Here is a 22,840-nt window from a genome sequence, read left to right on the forward strand (position 1 = left end):
TAATGTTTGCAAGTCTCGCCAGCCAAATACTGAACAATCTCAGTCAATGATACAACATGCCATCCCCTGACAACCATTGTAATAGATCTTATAAGATGGTTTCGAAGGTTTCCCATCCTCACAGATTGCTCTGGGACTCTATATTACCTGACCTTACGATGGTTCCGGAGGTCTTCTACCCCCACAGCTGGGTCTGGGACCTTACCTTACCTTACGTGTACCTTAAGATGGTTGTTGAGATCCTCTACCCCCACAGCTGGGTCCATGATCACACTATTTACATGTGTTGTTTACTGGTCAACTTCTTGGACTATCATTCTATCACGAGTCTTTGATCTTCAGTTTCTAAGCCACTGAATGTTCCCACGTGGCTCAGGAGGTAAGACTGTGGCGTGCCGCACAGGATCCTGGCTCACATCTGGCCTGGCAGGGGCTAGCTACACTGTACCTCACGGTTATAGGGTTTAACCCCTTGCTTAAGGGGTTGAATGGAGAACAGTCTATACTTCTCTATCTTGACGTGTAACACTGGCGTTTATATAACATCTCAAAGAGCTACAAGAATATCTTTCCTATAATATCACCAGAGTCCATCTTGGGGTTCTCAGCCACTGCCTTCACGATACCTCAACTCGTACAACGATGTATTATATATCAGATACAGGACACGGCCTTCCCCGAGACTTACATCCGCTACAACCTTACATCCGATACAGCGTCAACACAGCAGCATCTTCTCCGTAGTGGAAACATTAAATTACCAAAATAACGACTCCAACACCTGGTCCAACCTACTGAATCACCTTCCACCACAGTGTTTGTGGCCCGCTTGCCAACCATCTAAGTAAATGGTGTTGTTTCATTCCTTCTTCTCTAACGACTTCTAACCTCTGTGATATTCCATAAACAACATCACTTTATTGGACTGTAAGGACATTATATGTGAGCAAGTTGAGCAAATGAGGGAACCACGCACCAGGCTGGCGGTGAAGCCCAATCTCCTGCAGGGGAGGTATCCCTCCAACACCAGGCACGGTAAAAAATCATGGTCGTGCCCTGATTAAATGTGGCGAAGGATGCATCCATCTCCTACACCAGAGCGTCAGCCGGGAGACGTTCTGTAGGTGTGAGGAGATCCGGCTGGTGCCGCCGCCGAGGTGCTGTTGTTACAGAGAACTTTAACCGTCCTCCTGCAGCAGAAGTAACACAACAAGACCCCCTCCACCAGATGTGACACACACCAAGGCCTCCCCCAGCAGGAGTGACCACAACAAGGCCTCCCCCAGCAGGAGTGACCACAACAAGGCCTTCCCCAGCAGGAGTGACCACAACAAGGCCACCCCCAGCAGGAGTGACCACAACAAGGCCTCCCCCAGCAGGAGTGACCACAACAAGGCCTCCCCCAGCAGGAGTGACCACAACTAGGCCTCCCCCAGCAGAAGTGACCACAACAAGGCCTCCCCCAGCAGGAGTGACCACAACTAGGCCTCCCCCAGCAGGAGTGACCACAACTAGGCCTCCCGAGCCGTACTAAACTATATCAATAACTGGCAGTACTCACGGCCATCTCCTCGGAGCGGTAGGCTGTGAAGGTGGTCTCATCTTGCAGGAGGACGCAGAAGAAGGGCTCCCATGTCACCAGGGGAACCTTGTCTGACCGCTGGGAGTTGCTGGGCCGGTGGTAATGGCGCACCTCGCGGTCTGCGGACAATAAAACACCTTGTTAAAGCTGGACATAACTACCAACAGGCACATGCAATTACACTCGCGTAATTCTGGGAGGGCTTGTTAGTTCAAGGTGAACCGTTGCATTGTGGCAAGTTTAAAGTGTGGAGATTACTGGAGGTTATACCCACCGCTCGTGTTGTGAGGTCTGAACAAGACCGGAGGTTGTGGGTGTGGGTTAGGTAGGGAGTCCGGGGGTCTAGCATCCCCCCCCCCCCCACCCATCCACCTTTCCCGTGAATAATAGGAAAAAAGTTAATTATGTAAATGTATAATGCTTCATTCTGGTGAAGTCTGAAGGAAAGAAGTGTAACAAAATAATTAGCTTAGCAATGTTTACGATGATGTTAAAGTGCATTGTATTTGGTGGAAAAGGTAGTGGTTATTTGATTCTAAGTTCACAATGGGTGTGCTGCCCCGCTATTCAAATAACAAGGGGGATGATAACTTAATCTTTAGTTAACAAGGGAGATGCCATCCTTACGACCGTTCAAATCCTGAGAACATCCACTATGGCACTGCAGTGTCTTGGGTTTGATTGTAGCTCAGTAGTTCACATATGGTTTTCGGAAAGAGCAACAAGACTATTATAAACCTCACTGTACCCAAACAGGCACGTTCTTATATCAAAATATTCTCATACCTCATGACCTGAGGTGAGCGTACTACATGCACACACACGCTGAAGGTACACAAGAATATATAATTAGTATTACAGCTTCTTCGGCCAGCAGTGAGTCTTGCTTCGAAACCTCAGTCATTCTGGGCTTCGAAGCTTCGGTCATTCTGGACGCTTCAGTGACCGGACGCAGTCCACACAGACACCTCCTCCGTTACATGATCCCCCTCCCTCCCCTGCACGACCCTGCCCCTACCCAGAGGTGGGGTGTCTGGTCAGTGTGGCCGTGCCAGGCATACTCGCAGCACTGTACGTTGCAGACTTAAAAAAAGTATTGTTTTCTGGTGACCACTACACCTGAAAAGTGTTGAGACTGTGTTCTTTAATTATACCCGGAAATCCTTCCAAGTTGAAAGAAAATCCGTCATGTAATTCAGAAGTTACACCTCCGTCACAAGGAGAAACAGAGATAGATAGACAGATAGATTGATTGATATAGATAGACAGAGAGATCGATAGATAAACATAGATTGATAGATAAATAGATAGATAGATAGATATACAAACGGTCACGCCACAGCTCCATTATAGTAAGACTATATATACGAGGTGGGTCAGGAGAGTGGCAGGCAAAGCTTGCACCAGGAGTGGGTGTCCCGTGAGGGCCACGCAACAGCCCACAACTACAGTAAATGAGGAGCACAAGTGTCTAGTGGTTATGTGTGACCTTAACGGGGCACTACGTGAGAGCCAGACATCAGGAAAGTGTCAACGTGTAAACATGTGATAAATACCTGACGCTCGAGAGGAGCAACACGATGGAGGCCATCGTAAACCCCACGCGTGGTGAGGCTGTATACGAGCAGGCAGGTGGGTGACGGTGGGAGGGAGAACCAGAGCAGGCAGGTGGGTGGTGGTGGGAGGGAGAGCAAGCAGAGGGTGGTGGTGGTGGTGGTAGTAAGGGTGTGTGTGTGGCAGCTCCTGCTTGACGGGTAATGAGGTAGCCACGAGAGGTGCGTCGTGACCCCTCACAACACCCCAGACCCCTCCCTCCCTCTCTGGGTAACATGTTGGTCTATTACTACTACTGCTGCTGCTCCTCCAGCCTCACAGTCTACGGAACATGAGTAAACCCTCACATCTGGGCCCAGGTCATCATGTACTGGACAAGGAGCCCACATACATACATCCCGCGAGACACAGTCATCAAACACGGGTGCAGAACACACACATACGTGACGTACATAATCAACCGTCGAGGGAAACATCGGCAGGTAACGGGACCTAGTGGCAGCAACCGTCCTGCACCTCCCGTGTGGGAAGCTCCTACACTCCTTATACAGAGGATCAGACAGGGACGGTGACCCCCCCAACACGGTGATCCAACACACTCTCAGAAACGACAGTTCTCACAGTGTTAGTGAAGTTCACTCCTGGAGAAATACAGTGGGTCTAGGAAATCTATAACTTTCCAAGCCCATCGGGAAAACAGGAAAGCTCACATTACTAGAACCACACACACACACACACACACACACACACACACACACACACACACCCAGCACGATGTGACTGTGAGTACGAGGCTATTGTTTGGCAATGCGTGAGCACGAGAGCCTGTGTCAGCACCTGACACACGCACTCAGCAAGAGGCAGGTAGAGACCACGCCCCGCTGAGCACTTAGATGCTGCTGGCTTTCTCCTGGTGCGCGCGTTACCTGCAGTGACTCAGGTGAGAGCGTCCTCCTACCACATCACACACACACACACACACGTTTCCCTAACATCCACGCTTTCCACTAGAGAACGTCCCAGACCTACAGTTCTATCGATCACTTTTATCTCATTATCAATTTCTCTTTTTACTCTGGCGAGCTTCATTCGTGCATCTGTCAAACGTTACCTGAAGGAGTACCATCAGGTACTCCTGGGTAAATATCAGAGACGTTGTCGTGAATAAGGTGTGTGTGTGTGTGTGTGTGTGTGTGTGTGTGTGTGTGTGTGTGTGTGTGTGTGTATCATATTACACAATATTCACCCCGTGGGTACGACAACTGCTGCTGGACCTGTTCCTGGACGCTCCCTGCCACCTGCTGCTATCGCTGCCTGGCTGGTTGGCTGGCTGGCTGGCTAGCTGGCTGGCTGGCTCTTACGCTTGACTACCATGAACGGTATACATTATATCTGGCTGACTCATTGCCTTTCCAGTTTCCTTTTACCTCACCCGAAGCTGCCCACGTGACATGTTCCAGCCTCCAGAGGAGTGCGAGAGGCAGGGGGTACTGGACACGCACCCAGGCACGACCATCATCAACTATCAGGTACTTTCTACTTTCACTTATTCATATAAGATATATTAAAGCAGTTTGGTGTCTTAATGGTAGGTAATGTGCTTAACGATGATGAGAACCACGAGGCTCCTAGAACTGGCTCAATGTAACAGGCAGAAGCTTCGTGGCTGCTGGGGGGTGTAACAATGTAACAGGTAATTCAGACATTTACCATAATAAGATCCTGTAAGCACAGTTCCGGTCCGTAAGAAGGCACGTTTACACTAGTGACCCAATTCAACATGCTGAGTAAACACTCTGAATAGATGTAATGAGTAGCCAAGATTCAGTGTTGAATGGACAAAGCAAAGTCCAGTGAGTGTATTACAATTGTGTTTTTCGACAGCCAACAGAACGGAGTTCATCGGGAGGGGAACGTTTTGTTATGTGGCAGAGCGGATGAAGTAACTGATGATGATAATAATAAGCAAAGGTGAAGGGGTAAATGATGGGCGGGTAATTTCTCACGACAACGAAAATCACAAGGCAGGTCCCTGACTCTGATGAATGTTGTGAAACCACAGACGTCGCCTGTTCTGCAGAGATGACAACAATATGAACCTTTACACACTGCCTGAACATGACAGTACGACACTTGGGCAAGATGGCCACGTCATCAGAGCTAAGGGTCGTACAGTCATGCTTAGGATTGTCCTACTGTGTTCAAGGATTTAATATCATCAATGTGAAAACTGCCATTTCTAAGATAATACAAGATTGCTGGAGGCCCTGCTTTGGAAGTCCAGAGGTGCTGGTGGCTCTTAGTCTAGAACACCATAGGTGTGGGAGACCCTAGTATGGAACATCGGAGGTGCAGGAGGCCCTAGTCTGGACCACCCGAGGTATGGAAGGCGCTAGTCTGGAACATCAGCGGTACGGGGTGCCCTTGTCTAGAACGCTATTGGTGCGAAAGGCCCTATTCTAGAACACCTAAGATGCTGGTAGCCCTATTCTGGAACACCTATGATGCTGGTAGCCCTATTCTGGAACACCTATGATGCTGGTAGCCCTATTCTCGAACACCTGAGATGCTGGTAGCCCTATTCTGGAACATGATGTACTGGAGGTCCTACTGTGGAGCATCAGATATGCCGGACGACCAAGTCTGGAACAAGAGCGGTGTGAAAGGACCGAGTCTGGAACGCTAGAGGGCCCCAATCTGGAACACCAGAGGCGCTAGAAGCCCAAGTCAGGAACACAAGAGGTGCGGGAGGCCCTGGTCTGAAGCGCCAGAGGTGTTGGAGGACCTACTCTGGAACAACAGAAGTGCTGGAGGCCCTAGACTGGAACAAGAGAGGTGCGGGAAGCTCTTGTCTAATGTAAGTGTTGCCACTTGTTATGAAGAAATGCGTGAATATATGTTCATAATGTAAAAGGTGTTTTACATTTAATTATATGCAGTATACACTACACTGCGTAATATATCAATGAACAGACTTTTTAAAAAATCATCAAGGTACATCAAAGTTACCACATATGTCTGCGAAAACGGAAAGTTATCATTACTGTACAAACGTCAAGATTATCATAAATGTATGATTATCATCATACACATGGCAACGTGCTTCCGAGTCAGTGAAAGACGCATGCGCCAGTCATTCGACTCGACGCGTACATGCATGTGCCCCTTGGTTATACATTCAACACGTCCAGTCACTCAACAATATCTAATAGTCTTGATTTTTGAACGTCATACTTGTCGACAGGTCACCACTGGGGTTGGCCAAGCGACAGCATTACACACAAGATCATAAATGTCAAGAGTAAAGATTTCTTTAAAGCGCCTTTGATAGTGCTGGACGAGCCTCCTCTGCTGCTATCCTTATATTTCTTCTTTATGTTAGCTGAGACGGCACGGCCAAGTGAATGCCCTTATCAAGGCCATCTCGTTAACACACACACACACACACACACACACACACATATATATATATATATATATATATATATATATATATATATATATATATTTCATCCTATTCACCATTTCCCGCATTAGCGAGGTAGCGTTAAGAACAGAGGACTGGGCCTTTGAGAGAATATCTTCTCCTGGCCCCCTTCTCTGTTCCTTCTTTTGGAAAATTAAAAAAAAAAAAAAAAGAGAGGGGAGGATTTCCAGCCACCCTAAAGGTAAGCCAGTTACCCATTTTCTCAACTAACCAAGGAAGGATGAACATCTGGACTGACTGTGGATCGACTGCCGCAACCAGAATTCGAACCTACGTGGGCTCGACCCCGGGAGGCCCGTGAACGTTACTATGCTCTAATTACGGAACAAAGGAATGTGGTTAACCCCTCCAGCATGACGGGACGACCACAGAACGCTACGGTAAGACCCTTGATACGACAGTACGACTCTTATGCAAGATGAACCTGAGAACTTAAGACTTGGGTCAAGGGCTACTGTTCTGTTCTTGTGCACTCGGTAGCAATGCACAGGAAGAGAACAACTGTGGACATTGAACTTTAGTGACTTGCTTTAATGTTCCTCTAAAGAGCATACCATCAGAAGACAACAATAGTGACATCTTCACTCACCTCCAAAACACACACAAACAGCTCAGGGTGGGTCCTGAAAATATGTACACACACCACACTCTTGCTTCGTACCCTGGAATCTTTGGTAGGAACAGAACATCTCCCTCTGTCGCTCTATATAGTTTACCGAGATGAGAAGTTATGGAACAAAATCTGCTTGACGGATCAAAGAAAATGTCAGCGAGACTCGATTCGAACCTAAAACCCCGGCAGCGTGCGTGACCGTAAAGATTTAAGGAAGTGTATTTCAAGAAAGTCCATTTTTACCTTCCAAGATAACGTTATCTCACTGCAAACAGTCTTCACCGCTCCCAGGACCTTCGCCCCCTCTAGTGTTACCGCCAGCTGGGTGAAGGCTCCAGTGGCTGAGACAACACACGGAAATGTGCGTATGCTGGCGAATGCACACACCTTAATATATTGACCTCCCTGTATACCTACGATGGGCCTGGGACCTTACCTTACCTCACATATACTTTACGACAGTTTCGGAAGTCTTCTACCCCAAGAACTCCCTACAGCTCGGTCGCCAACTCAGCTCCTCCGCTCGGCCAGGCTGTTGGAGGCCGCAGCCAGTAGGACTACAGAACAACCACGTCCTGACTGGACTAGTACACTTAGTGGGGACTGATCCAAGAACCTCTCCCAAAATTCCTCAGTTTACGCTCCCTGGCAATCCTAATTTTTGCAGACCAATGTATTAAACAACTCTGGTCCTCAGTGTTTACAGTTTTCTTGTGTCTACTGCATCTCTCGATTATTGTGGTAATATTCCAGCCTCTCGTGGGGGCAGGAACTAAGCAACACGCCTTACAGCATCTCCCACATGTAAATCATGATGATACACCTCTCTCCCGTCTGCACTCTCCACACTACAGGAGCCTTAGCGATGTCAGCCGACCCCAGTAGTAGGTCAGGTCTTCAGGCGTCACTACGAGCTGTGAATGGTTCTGCAACAATGAGAAAAGTCTATCCTGGCAGTTCCAGCCGCCATGGAAGGTGGCGTCAGTACCACTCTAGCCTGGAAAGTCTTAGTGGTCTGGAGAGCGTCATTAACCAGTCATCTTCTTCATGAAGGATATTGTAGTTCTTACTGTACAAGGAAGGAGTTGTTCATATGTAAAGTTCAATAATGACACCAACGCTACGTATTATGAAGCATCAAATCATTATGTTAACAGGAAATGGTCTAAAATTATTCATTTTTCCAAGCCTTACCAAGAGCTCCACTGTACAATGAACGGTTCCCACTGGCAACACGTGCAAGTGTTGTGACGTTATCACACGAGTGCAGAGCGACCACCTGCTGCGCCGTTCTTTCTTGTGGCCGACCGCCCCGGGTGTCGGTCCTTACGTGACTGCCGGCTGGCTATGGCGCCCGTTGTCAAGTGTCCTTGAGAGTGTTAAATTCTCTTCCTGCGGTCCACAGTGGTGTGTTGTTACTGGCTACATCATCAGGATTACGCTAACATTCATCAGATATCCCAAATTATCAAATATATTAGAATCATAATCTTTTAAGTAGTTTTATCTTGTTATACATCAATAAACTGAACGACACAATTCGAGCTTTGCCGACTAAACGTGGTCAGGTGTAGACTTCCAATCATCCACATTTTCTCTACCAAGACCATGAAGGTGTTCCTCCCGTGTGTGGGGGAAGGGACTGTTGAGGTCTGTGTGGGGGTGGTGGTGTCACTGGAGGCGGGCGGTGTCGGGCAGGTGTGGTGTGGAGGGAGGAGGGGGCAGCACAGCGGTCCACCGACAAGGCTTCCTGTCATCATTTCTTGTTATGAGAGACATTAGCGGGTTGGCTCACAGCTGCAGCGTAGCCTGAGGCACCCGGGTCCTGGGGCCAGGGACGGGTAGTAGTAACACACAGGGAAACATGAAAAATGGAAATAATAATAACAGACAAGTGGGGGGCGGCCTCGTGGGTTCGCTGGGCGGAAAAGCTTAAGGCGTCATGACACACTTATCAGACGATGACGCTACCACAAGGGGAACGCCGGGAAATAACAACCCACGAGGATAGACGCCAGCATCACATTATGATAACCAGTCGGGTAACATTCCGTTATGACACACCATCACATAGAGGGATCTTTGTTGAAAAAAGTTCACATGATTTGAGGAACAATGCCGCAGATACGATCTGGCGGAGTCCATGCACGGGTTGACACACTGGACGGCGGGAAGGGTGAGGGAGGGAGCCGCCCCTCCACATCTACCTCGACCGTTGGAAGGAATCATCATCATCATGTCTTATAATGAGACTCAATAGACTGGTGAATAACGTGAGTGACACGTTCCTCTTTAGCTCTCTAACCGTCGTCATCCACCTGCATCCACCTCCCTCCCTCACCCACATGCCCGGGGACGCCACCGCCGCCGCTGACCCACCACCAACCAACATCGCCCACACCTAAGGTCATAGGTCAAGCACTACCCTGAATGAGGTGACATGAAGTTGTTACTGCTGCAGTGGGAGAGAAGGGGGGGTAAGGGGTAACTCTAACTAGGATGTGTGTGTGTGTGTGTGTATGTGTGTGTGAGAGAGAGAGAGAGAGAGAGAGAGAGAGAGAGAGAGAGAGAGAGAGAGAGAGAGAGAGAGAGAGAGAGAGAGAGATTTACGCTAGAATACACAATAAATATGACACAAGGTAGACGATTGTTGAATACAAGAAGAAAATGAGCTTCCTGTACCTGTAACATGAGGGGGGGAATAGTGATCATGATGGTGGGTGTCAGGCTGGTACTGGTGCTGCCACCAGTGGTGATAGTGACGGCAGTTGCGTGAGTGGTGAGGGCAGCGGTGGTAGTTTTGATGGCACTGGTGGTATCAGTGAGGACAGTGGTGGTAATGGTGAGGGCTGTGGTGGTAATGGTGAGGGCTGTGGTTAGTGGTGCTGACTGTGGTGGTAATAGTGATGGTAGAGGTAGTAACAGTGAGGGCTGTGGTGGTAATAATGAGGACAGTGGTGGTAGTGGTGAGATCTGTGGTGGGAGCAGTAAGGGCAGTGGTTAGCGGTGCTGGATGTGGTGGCAGTAGTGAGGACAATGGTGGTAACGGTGGGGGTGTGGTGGCAGTAGTGAGGGCAGTGGCTACTTGTCCTGGCTGTGGTGGTAGTAGTGAGGGCAGTGGTAGAGTGGTTAGGGGTAGTGCTAGCTGTAGTGGTAGTGGTGTGGGTAGTGGCGGTAATAGTGAGGGCGGTGGTGGTAGTGATTAAGGCAGTAGTGGTAGTAGTGAGGACGGTGGTGGTAGTGGCGGTGGTAGAAATGATAATGAAGATATGGAAAGGTGATGTACAGTGACATTGGTAGTGGAGGTCATACAAGGATGGAGAACGCTGTGATGGAGTTAGGATGATTGTGAGGTGGTTGTGGCTGTGAGGGAGTCAGGATGGTTGTGAGGTGGTTGCGGCTGTGAGGGAGTCAGGATGGTTGTGAGGTGGTTGTGGCTGTGAGGGAGTCAGGATGGTTGTGAGGTGGTTGTGGCTGTGATGGAGTTAGGATGATTGTGAAGTGGTTGTGGCAGTGAGGGAGTCAGGATGGTTGTGAGGTGGTTGTGGCTGTGAGGGAGTCAGGATGGTTGTGAGGTGGTTGTGGCTGTGAGGGAGTCAGGATGGTTGTGGCTGTGAGGGAGTCAGGATGGTTGTGAGGTGGTTGTGGCTGTGAGGGAGTCAGGATGGTTGTGGCTGTGAGGGAGTCAGGATGGTTGTGAGGTGGTTGTGGCTGTGAGGGAGTCAGGATGGTTGTGAGGTGGATGTGGCTGTGAGGGAGTCAGGATGGTTGTGAGGTGGTTGTGGCTATGAGGGAGTCAGGATGGTTGTGGCTGTGAGGGAGTCAGGATGGTTGTGGGGTGGTTGTGGCTGTGAGTCAGGATAGTTGAGGTGGTTCTGGGAGTGAGTGAGTCAGGATGGTTGTGAGGTGGTTGTGGCACTGAGGGATTCAGGGTGGCTGTGAGGTTGTTGTGGCAGTGTGAGTCAGGGTGGCTGTGAGGTAGTTGTGAAACTCAGTGTTACGGAATGGCGATTTTTTTTCTTTTCGTTTTGAAATATTTATCATCTAGATATACATAGACAATGCATTTCAGTGAGAGTATGGGTGAAGGACACATATCTAGGGGTAGGTGGAGGCCAGTATAGAGCGTACAGTGGGTACACTATATGGACATAGGAGGGTGACAGGTGGGCCCGAGTGGGGCCCAGGGACCCATGGAGGTCCCCCTACCGTCAGGAGGGAAGTGAGAGGAGGGTACTGTTGGGCAGGAGACGTGGGCGTGACTGGTGCTGCGGGGGGTCCACGGAGCTGGCAACTGGTGCCCGGCCCCCTGCCTGCCTCGTATTCCAACCCATCTCCTGCCACACCTTCACTCACCCACACCCGATAATTTCCTCTCCTGCCACACCCTCACCCACCAACACCTACACCTAGTGTCTCCCCCCACCCCACCCCACCACACACACACACACACACACACACACACATACAAAAGGGTCCATCATCTTCGCCAGGATGTCTCACTATCGTTCACTCTCAACTGCCAGACACTCCAGACGTCGCCACCAATTTCTACATGTCTTCCTCCATGTTTTGAACGTACAAGAACCTCAGTCTACTACTACCACTACCAGTAAGGTAGCTAGTTTGAAGTAACCAGTTACCAGTCACACTCACTCCAGTCTGACGTACACAAGCCCTAGCCTCCTCCTTAGTGTAAACTGTAGATCCACGCAGTACACTCTGCACCACATGAACTCCAGCATGGGAGGCACAATGTGATTCACGTCCCTCAGGTGGCAAGCCATACTGGGTGGGGTGGAGAGCTGTGGGCCGCTCTAGCGCCTCTCTTCCTCCTCTGGGTGGGGAGGGGGGGGGGGGTGTCTGGACATAAATAAGACTCGAGACTGGCTGGATATAGTTTATGGAGGACAGGTAACGACCTATGGGTACCTGGTGTGTGGTGCTGCACAAGGTACACACTACAGTAACGTAGTGCTGGTGGGGAAGACACCACACCTGATGGTCTACGACGAGAACACCTGCAGGAGGACAGTCATACTGTCATGGTGTCCTTCACTCCTAATGTATATAGACGAAGACTGGATAGTACAGCAGAAGGCTCGTCCCTACCTACCTACCGCTCCCTCCGGCACACAGGCCGGGTAGAAAACTGCTATGAAAGAGCGTCGAGCAGTACAGAAAAAGTATACTGATGTGGGAATTATATGGGAAACGCTGAATGGCAAACACAGACACATCAGACTACGGCCACCGGATACCCTAGGGAGGACGTACTTCCGCCACAAACCTGTAATGCAAACGGAAGCTGAAATACGTATCACAATTGTCGTTCTCGAACATGCTAACGCAATGATCGCTATCATTCAAACATTTGTCAAGCTTTGATCTTAATGTCCCGGCAGTGTTCACACTTACAACATAAGGTAGTACGTTACCCTAACTATCCATAACTCTACTCTTGAAGAAACGTGCCCATAGTTGCATCACACCTTCAACAGTTTTTACCTTCATATCGTTCTTTCTCGTCGTAGTATCTCTTACTGACGTGCAGCAAAAAGTTAAAATCAAGAATTTTCTAAAACTGTGAATGTTGTCCAAGTGTTTAATTTTACAATGAGAGGAAATACTTTTATAACCTCATTCTTTACATAGCTTATTTCTGAGCTAAAGAATGAATTTAGTTGCTCTTCTCTGCATTTGTCCTAGTTTATCTCTGACCAAGAATTCTAAATGTGGTCTGACTATGGCGACGTAGGGAGTCAGGCTCGGCCTTTGTTTTATTGTTTACATTTCAATACAGAGTCCACGCCCGCGGCAGGTGAGGGGCGGGGAACAGGGGGGAAGGCAGGGAGCCAGGGGGAAGGGAGGGGCAGGAGTAGGGGAGGGGGTAGGAGTAAGGGAGGGGGTAGGAGGAGGGGAAGCAGGAGGAAGTGAGGGGTCGGAGGAGATGAGCCAGGAGGAAGGGAGGGGCAGGAGGCAGGCAGGATGTGTGTGTGTCAAGGGGGAGGAAGGCAGGAATGAAGGCAGGGGGGGGAAGCGGGGGTGACAGCTGGCAGCGCCCGGCCACTTGCCCCGCCTGTCACATTTACGGTCCTCCACAAGCACATCCCACGCGCGTGCTAGCACCAGATGAACGGTAACTCCCTCAGCATGAACATCCGCACCAGGAACTCCCGCATAATGAACACCCGCAGTATGAACATCTGCAGCATGAACTCTAGCAGCATGAACACCTCGCAGCATGAACACTCGCAGCATGAACATCTGCAGCATGAACATCGCAGCATGAACACTCGCAGCATGAACACTCGCAGCATGAACACCTGCAGCATGAACATTCGCAGCATGAACACCTGCAGCATGAACACTCGCAGCATGAACACTCGCAGCATGAACACCTGCAGCATGAACACTCGCAGCATGAACACCTGCAGCACGTCCACTCGTAGCAAGAACACATACGGCATGCACACACACACACACACACACACACACACACACACACACACACACACACACACACACAGTGCTATGCATGCAGTTCGTAGTGCCTCGCTCAGCAATTAGTGAGGCGGCAGGGCACAGGTGGACTGGGAGGCAGGGATTACCCGACCTGTTGGCTCTGGCACCCCTCACCTGCCTCCCCACCTGGCACTCTGTGGTACCCCTCACCTGCCTCCCCACCTGGCACTCTGTGGCACCCCTCATCTGCCTCCCCATCTGGCACTCTGTGGCACCCCTAACCTGCCTCCCCATCTGGCACTCTGTGGCACCCCTCACCTGCCTCCCTGTCTGGCACTCTTTGACACACCTCACCTGCCTCTCTGCCTGGCGCTCAGTGACAACCCTCACCTGCCCCTTGCCAGGCACTATGGCACCCCTCACCTGCCTCCTGCCTGGTACTCTGTGGCACCCATCACCTGCCTCCCCGCCTCGCACTCTGTGACACCCCTCACCTGCCTCCCCACCTGGCACTGTGGCACCCCTCACCTGCCTCCCCACCTGGCACTCTGTGGCACCCCTCACCTGCCTCCTGCCTGGTACTCTGTGGCACCCATCACCTGCCTCCCCACCTGGCACCCCTCACCTACCTCCCCACCTGGCACCCCTCACCTACCTCCCCACCTGGCACCCCTCACCTACCTCCCCACCTGGCAATCTGTGGCACTCCTCACATGTCTCCCCGCCTGGCACTGGCGCACTAACCCCAACCCTCCACACCCCGCCTGGCATCAGCACTCCACACCCCGCCACACGTTGTGGGAGATCGTCGGTGCCTCACAGCGGGAGGGCAGGTACCAGTGAGGTACAACCTCAGCAGAACTGAGGAGACCGTTGTCAAAGGACGAGTGTGTGTAAGATCCACCTGTTGCCTCACCGTGACGGAGAGGTCCAGTTGTACACGTAAAACGTCAGGTACACTGCACCACAGGTGTGGTACCCTGCAGCTGTACTCCACACACCACAGTGATCCCCCATACGTCAGGTACAATGGCCCATAGATGTGGTACACTGCAGCTGTACCCTACACACCACAGTGATCCCCACATGTCAGGTGCACTGCACCACAGGGATAGTACACTGCAGCTGTATCCCACACACAAGTGATCTCCACACGTCAGGTACACTGTACCACACGCATGGTACCCTACAGATGTACCGTACTGACACAACCGTTGGCTTGCTGACCTTTACCCGCTCCTCCAGCTCTGCCCCCCAGCGTGTACCAGTGTTGCTGACCCTAAGCATAACCTGGTGACCCGGGCTGACCCAGGACACGCACCAGGTCTCACGACGGTTCTAGCGCGCCGGAAATTTAGATGTGAGTAGTGAACCGTTGACAGATTAAGAGAGAACGGTGTTTACCCGTCGCCGTCATTTGGAATACAAAGTGGTAATTTCTGGAGGGCGTCCAACAGCTGCGGAGCCACAGAATTCATCTTTTACAACCGGGAACCATTGTGGCTGCTAGCGAGAGCGGCAGTCCAGGGAGGAGGTGCTCTGTGGCGTGACGCCCGGAGAGTGAACCGAGGAAACGGGCGGGAACTGCTATTACCTCCAGCGTGTACTGTACTTACCACCTCACGCACTCGTCCCCACACACACTCTCCCACACACCCAGACCACTAAACACACGCTCCTCCCCATATCTGCGCACATACGCTCTCTTGCGTAAACTCGTCCCACATAGACTTGCACTCACCTTCTTACTAGCTTCCAGACACTCAAGGACTGCTCCTTTGCTACGTTCTATTAATTATACAGGTGCTAACATACACTCGCTCCTTCATCTATCGTGCAAAATAAGTTCAAGTTCAGTCTTATTCTTCTCATACGTACAACTCTTATGTTTATAAATACGGGGTACTGACCTAATCTGTAACGTCTGTGTGTGTGTGTGTGTGTGTGTGTGAGTACTAAAATCAACAGAACCTTCAGCCTCACTCTGTGACTCATGTATTACTCTGGTGTCCATATATATGTTCGGGGATTGGCCCATCCAGTACTGTGTATCTATATACTCAACATATAAGGTCCTGAACCCACCCATGCAACTCACCTCACATCTTGTAACCTTATACACTCTAGTTGGTCGAGTGTCTGTACTATGCTGCCCGGCTGCAGGCTGGCAAATAAAGTGATCAAATACAAGTCATATCTCCGACAGTACCAAACAAAGTCACGTCTCCGACAGTACCACACATACTCACGTCTCCGACAGTACCACACAAAGTCAAGTTTCCGACAGTACCACACAAAGTCACGTCTCCGACAGTACCACACAAACTCACGTCTCCGACAGTACCACACAAAGTCACGTCTCCGACAGTACCATACAGACAAAGTCACGTCTTCGACAGTACCACAAAAAGTCACGTCTCCGACACTACCACACAAAGTTACGTCTCCGACACTACCACACAAAGTTACGTCTCCGACACTACCACACAAAGTTACGTCTCCGACACTACCACACAAAGTTACGTCTCCAACAGTACCATACAAAGTTACGTCTCCAACAGTACCACACAAAGTTACGTCTCCAACAGTACCATACAAAGTTACGTCTCCAACAGTACCATACAAAGTTACGTCTCCAACAGTACCATAAAAAGTTACGTCTCCAACAGTACCATACAAAGTTACGTCTCCAACAGTACCATACAAAGTTACGTCTCCAACAGTACCATACAAAGTCACGTCTCCAACAGTACCATACAAAGTTACGTCTCCAACAGTACCATACAAAGTCACGTCTCCGACAGTACCATACAAAGTCACGTCTCCAACAGTACCATACAAAGTTACGTCTCCAACAGTACCATACAAAGTTACGTCTCCAACAGTACCATACAAAGTCACGTCTCCGACAGTACCATACAAAGTCACGTCTCCGACAGTACCATACAGGCAAAGTCACGTCTCCGACAGTACCATACAGACAAAGTCACGTCTCCGACAGTACCATACAAAGTCACGTCTCCGACAGTACCATACAGACAAAGTCACGTCTCCGACAGTACCGTATACGTGCACTCCTGCCCACCTTAACCTTCTTCCTCAACCCCGTCCAACTACCACCATAAACTGTACCGTCTTACTTAAACTCCCATTTCCCTCCTCTCCCTGCTCCCTCTCCCTAAGCCTAAAAATCCCCGTGATGGCCGCTACTAAACCCTGCTGTGTCAGATCGCAAATCCCAACTGGCTGCTTCGTTAACCCCTCGTCTATCACAGTGAGTCTCGCTTCCCTCTTGGCTGGTCCAGCCTCGCTCGCCTCACTTACCTTTCCCCGCTTCCAATTGAAGTGCTCTCCCCTGGTCATGATCCTCCCGCTTCCCAATGAAGCAATCTCACCTTGTCATGGTGTCCGCCACCCACAATAGCCGTCGGAAGGGAATTTCAAGTCGGCCAAGACTGACTTGGCTCATCCCCCCTAACCATCTACCGTTTAACTGTACTTTTCTATCATTTTGACTCGTCAGAGTGCGTCTTCGGGGAGGCAAACGACACGTTCTGTGTCATTACTGGACTGTGTCATAACTTCACAATGCCGCGTAATGTTTCACGGTCGTGAGCGATGGTTCTCCTCTCTAGTCATAGACTGAGCGTGAGCCAAGCTCAGCAACACATACCGTCACCGTTAAGTGCTCAGGCCTCCCTCCTCCTGCACGGGCTGAGCGTGAGCCAAGCTCAGCAACACATACTGTCACAACCAGTGCTCAAGCCTCCTTCCCTTTGCAGAGACAGAGCGTGAGGGGGGTGTCAGCACAGACATGATCACGGTAAGGGGTCAGGTCTGGTCACCGTGGTGAGGCACAGACCGAGGACCACATATCACACGTGATGACACAGCTCTCCTGCGGAGGGACGAACGTCAACACTGTGGGGCACCACACTACCTTACAATCTCTCTTTACCACACACACATTACCAAGCTTATGCCTCACACCTGGCCACAACACCAGACCATCATACCTGACAACAGCACCGTTAGTCCTGGCCCTCACACCTGGCTACAGCACCATTAGTCCTGACCCTCACACCTGACCACAGCAGCGTTACTCCTGACCCTCACACCTGGCCACAGCAGCGTTACTCCTGACCGTCACACCTGGCCACAGCACCTTTAGTCCTGACCCTCACACCTGGCCACAGCAGCGTTACTCCTGACCCTCACACCTGGCCACAGCACCTTTAGTCCTGGCCTTCACATGTGGCTACAGTGCAGTTACTAATGACTCTCCACCTGGCCACAGCACTAGAGCCAGCCATCACAAGGTAAGACTCACAGAGCCATCACAAGTTAAGGACCATCACAGGAGCCACACCATCACAAGGTAAGGACCACCACAGGAGCCACACCATCACAAGTTAAGGACCATCACAGGAGCCACACCATCACAAGGTAAGAACCACCACAAGAGCCACACCATCACAAGATAAGGACCACCACAGGAGCCACACCATCACAAGGTAAGAACCACCACAGAAGCCACACCATCACAAGGTAAGGACTACCACAGAAGCCACACCATCACAAGGTAAGGACCACCACAGGAGCCACACCATCACAAGGTAAGGACCACCACAGAGCCACACCATCACAAGGTAAGAACCACCACAGAAGCCACACCATCACAAGGTAAGGACCACCACAGAAGCCACACCATCACAAGGTAAGGACTACCACAGAAGCCACACCATCACAAGGTAAGGACCACCACAGGAGCCACACCATCACAAGGTAAGAACCACCACAGAAGCCACACCATCACAAGGTAAGGACCACCACAGAAGCCACACCATCACAAGGTAAGGACCACCACAGAAGCCACACCATCACAAGGTAAGGACCACCACAGGAGCCACACCATCACAAGGTAAGGACCACCACAGGAGCCACACCATCACAAGGTAAGAACCACCACAGGAGCCACACCATCACAAGGTAAGAACCACCACAGAAGCCACACCATCACAAGGTAAGGACCACCACAGAAGCCACACCATCACAAGGTATGGACTACCACAGAAGCCACACCATCACAAGGTAAGGACCACCACAGAAGCCACACCATCACAAGGTAAGGACCACCACAGAGCCACACCATCACAAGGTAAGGACCACCACAGAAGCCACACCATCACAAGGTAAGGACCACCACAGAGCCACACCATCACAAGGTAAGGACCACCACAGGAGCCACAAGGAACCAGCCACCACGGTAGCCACAACACTGGGGAACGGAGTAGGGTAGGGTAGGGGTTGGGAGGGAAGGGGTGTTAAAAACGATTAAAAATATGTTATGGTTTTGAGGCGTTCATCCACACCAGTGTTTACAAGTCACATCAACATGTGGTCACTTTCACTGTGCCAGCCAGCTGTCAGTAACACCAACATGAGTTAGAGAGACAGGGAGAGGCTCACGCTGCGCTTGTCTCCTCAGTAAGCCCCCGTCTCCTCTTGTCATGTTAGGACCAAAGCCTGTATGGTCTTCTCCCTCAACTCTAACTAGAAAACGTAGCTGCAGATTCGTTCCTTGTCATAAGGAAAACTAGAAGCTCATGTCAGAACATGGGCTGTTAGACACCACTACACACAGCCTGACACCAACATACAGCCTGACACACCAGTCCACACAGCCTGACACCACTACACACAGCCTGACACCAACATACAGCCTGACACACCAGTCCACACAGCCTGACACCAGTACACACAGCCTGACACACCAGTACACACAGCCTGACACCAGTACACACAGCCTGACACCAGTACACACAGCCTGACACACCAGTACACACAGCCTGACACACCAGTACACACAGCCTGACACACCAGTACACACAGCCTGACACACCAGTACACACAGCCTGACACCAGTACACACAGCCTGACACACCAGTACACACAGCCTGACACACCAGTACACACAGCCTGACACCAGTACACACAGCCTGACACCAGTACACACAGCCTGACACCAGTACACACAGCCTGACACACCAGCCCACACAGCCTGGCACCAGTACACACAGCCTGACACACCAGCCCACACAGCCTGGCACCAGTACACACAGCCTGACACACCAGTACACACAGCCTGACACCAGTACACACAGCCTGACACACCAGCCCACACAGCCTGACACCAGTACACACAGCCTGACACACCAGCCCACACAGCCTGGCACCAGTACACACAGCCTGACACACCAGCCCACACAGCCTGGCACCAGTACACACAGCCTGACACACCAGCCCACACAGCCTGACACCAGTACACACAGCCTGACGGCTGCTGCTAAAGGTAACGTTAACAAGATGGGTAAGTAATGTGGGTGAGCACGGAGCTCCTGTGGTGACAACACTGGCGTTCTGTGACCGGAACACTGCGGCCCGGGTGAAGGTGCCGGAACATGGAAGCTCGAGATGCGTACGGTCCCGGTGACCGGCGGTAGAAGCTCCGGTGATGATGATGGCAATCCCTCGCTACGAGGCAGGTATTATGGACCGTACGGAGGCGCTACCACCAGTGTCGGTGGTAGTGTTGGAGGATCATCCTTACCACTGGTGGTGGTGCTAGTGCTGGAGGATCATCCTTACCATCAGTGTTGGTGCGAGTGTTGGAGGATCATCCTTACCACCAGTGTTGGTGCAAGTGTTGGAGGATCATCCTTACCACTGGTGGTGGTGCTAGTGCTGGAGGATCATCCTTACCATCAGTGTTGGTGCGAGTGTTGGAGGATCATCCTTACCACCAGTGTTGGTGCGAGTGTTGGAGGATCATCCTTACCACTGGTGGTGGTGCTAGTGTTGGAGGATCATCCTTACCACCAGTGTTGGTGCTAGTGTTGGAGGATCATCCTTACCACCAGTGTTGGTGCGAGTGTTGGAGGATCATCCTTACCACCAGCGTTGGTGCGAGTGTTGGAGGATCATCCTTACCACTGGTGGTGGTGCTAGTGTTGGAGGATCATCCTTACCACTGGTGGTGGTGCTAGTGTTGGAGGATCATCCTTACCACCAGTGTTGGTGCGAGTGTTGGAGGGTCATCCCTGCCATTTAAGTAAATAAATGATTGGTAGTCATTTGGCTGAGGACACACTAAAGATATTACAGAACCAGGAGGTCATGACAGTAAGTAGTTAATTAATCATACAAGAGCTTAACATCAAGGTGGGCTGGGTACTTCCTCACTCTGGATAAGCACGTGAGTGAGGTACATCTACTACAGTCACGGTGGCAGACGTCCAAGAGTGTTTACAGAGCAGATCCCGGTTCAAAGGTGGTGTCTACATATTCCAAAATCAACACACAAGTGATACGCCTCGAGGACTTCGAGTTCCCAAACTTTAATGTTGTGTGGCTCAAAGTCTGTGCTTCCAACTACCCCTGTTTTCCTATGTTTCGCATGTTATTCTCCTACTTCAACAAATTTTACATCTTTCTTCGGCCATCTAAATATTCCTCTCACGTGCAAGACGAGATCCTCTACCTCGGGGATTTTAACGTTCACCATAGGGAATGGTTGAATTCCTCCCATACATATAGGGAGGGGGGGGGGGGGGATTGAAGCTCTCACGTTCTCAATGATCTAGAGCATATTATCTTCCATTCCACCAATATTCCTGACCACTGTGACCAATATCCTAATATTCTAGATATGTTTTTCACCTCTAGCACTTCATGCTGTGGCTACACAATCCTGTCCCAGCTGCTTTGTCTAACCACATGGCGGGTCATCCTTACTACTGGTGGTGGCACCAGTGTTGGTGGATCATATAAGTCATTAGAGCCACGTCCACCACACCTTAACCTCCAATCCGTCCCTCAACCCTCACCCTTCACCCAGTCTCTCACACCTCACCTCCCACCACGTTCCTCACGCCTCACCATCCACCCCATCCCAAACACTTCAATCCCCAACCCGTCCCTCACACCTCATCCTCCCTTGTCCCTCACAATATATCATCAGCACAGTTTCCAGGTCTGGTAACAGCCCCTGAGCGTTACGTTACCAACATACATCAATCAGTGTTACGAGCGGGACTGAGGCACAATGACACTGGTAAACATTCTCGAGTGCGGGAAAGTTGTGTTGATTTTGACTGTTAGGTGTTTGCCAAGTTTATCCTGTGTGTGTGTGTGTGTGTGTGTGTGTGTGTGTGTGTGTGTGTGTGTGTGTGTGTGTAATTAATTAACTATTTGTACTGTACAAGGAGGGAGTTGAACACTCGTGGGGCTTCATCTTTGCATCGTCCTTTAATATTATTACACATCCCTTTTGTAAATATTTAGGTCGTCCACATTTACAATTTCATCTCTCAGAATATTCTAGTTACCTAGTTTTCTAGTCGTAAAAATGGCACTTAGTCACATCAATACTAACAAGGCTTTTTATTGAACTTCATTCTATATCGCCTGGTATCCTTGCCCATACGGAGAAATGTTCACTGCCGACATCAAACTGGTTTCGAAACATTCTGATCAGATCACCATTTTATCTTCTTTCTTCCACTGTGGACACATTGAAAGCCTCGGACCTTTTTCTGTAACTCAGTTCCCATAATCCTGGTGCCATATCTCAAGCCCTCCCAGTCAAAACGTCTCTGAACACGTCATTCAGTTCCTCTCATACCCTTACATCATCCTCTACAACCCCTGCCGCTGAATCTCTCAACATCATCAGATATTCCTTAAGTGAATATTTACTGTTCATGAATCAGTGGAAGACTTGGATTGCCTCCACCCTCGTCTACAATATTCAGGGTTACTCTGTCCCTCCTTCCTTATCCTGCCAGACTCGTTACTTGTCTTCTCCTATCTTTCAAATGCTGTCTAGTTGGGGTTCGATCCCCGGCAAACCTATTTTGAATCCCATGATCATCCTGTGAGATCAATGAGAATCTAAGTTTCCCCCATCACTCTCTGTATAAATGAATTCCCCAGTGGCAGTTTATCATCTGTGATCTGGAGTGGTTGTCTTACTGCCTCGTCCACCATCCTGATTGTTTCCCTTCGGGTCATCACTGTATATCTGTCTCAGTTTGAAAAAAAAAAAGCCTCGAGGATTATATACTGGGAACATTACTAT

General features: G+C 50.3%; 1 protein-coding gene across 1 annotated transcript in view; it reads right to left on the minus strand.

Annotated features, from left to right (window-relative positions):
* The window catches only part of LOC139755744 (uncharacterized), a 715,481-nt gene that overhangs the window by 649,200 nt on the left and 43,441 nt on the right, over positions 1–22,840 (minus strand). The window contains 1 exon segment of the mRNA XM_071674375.1: positions 1,562–1,701. Within this exon segment, the coding sequence (XP_071530476.1) occupies positions 1,562–1,701 (140 nt within the window).

Source organism: Panulirus ornatus, chromosome 20, assembly GCF_036320965.1.
Source record: "Panulirus ornatus isolate Po-2019 chromosome 20, ASM3632096v1, whole genome shotgun sequence".
Classification (NCBI taxonomy): domain Eukaryota; kingdom Metazoa; phylum Arthropoda; class Malacostraca; order Decapoda; family Palinuridae; genus Panulirus; species Panulirus ornatus.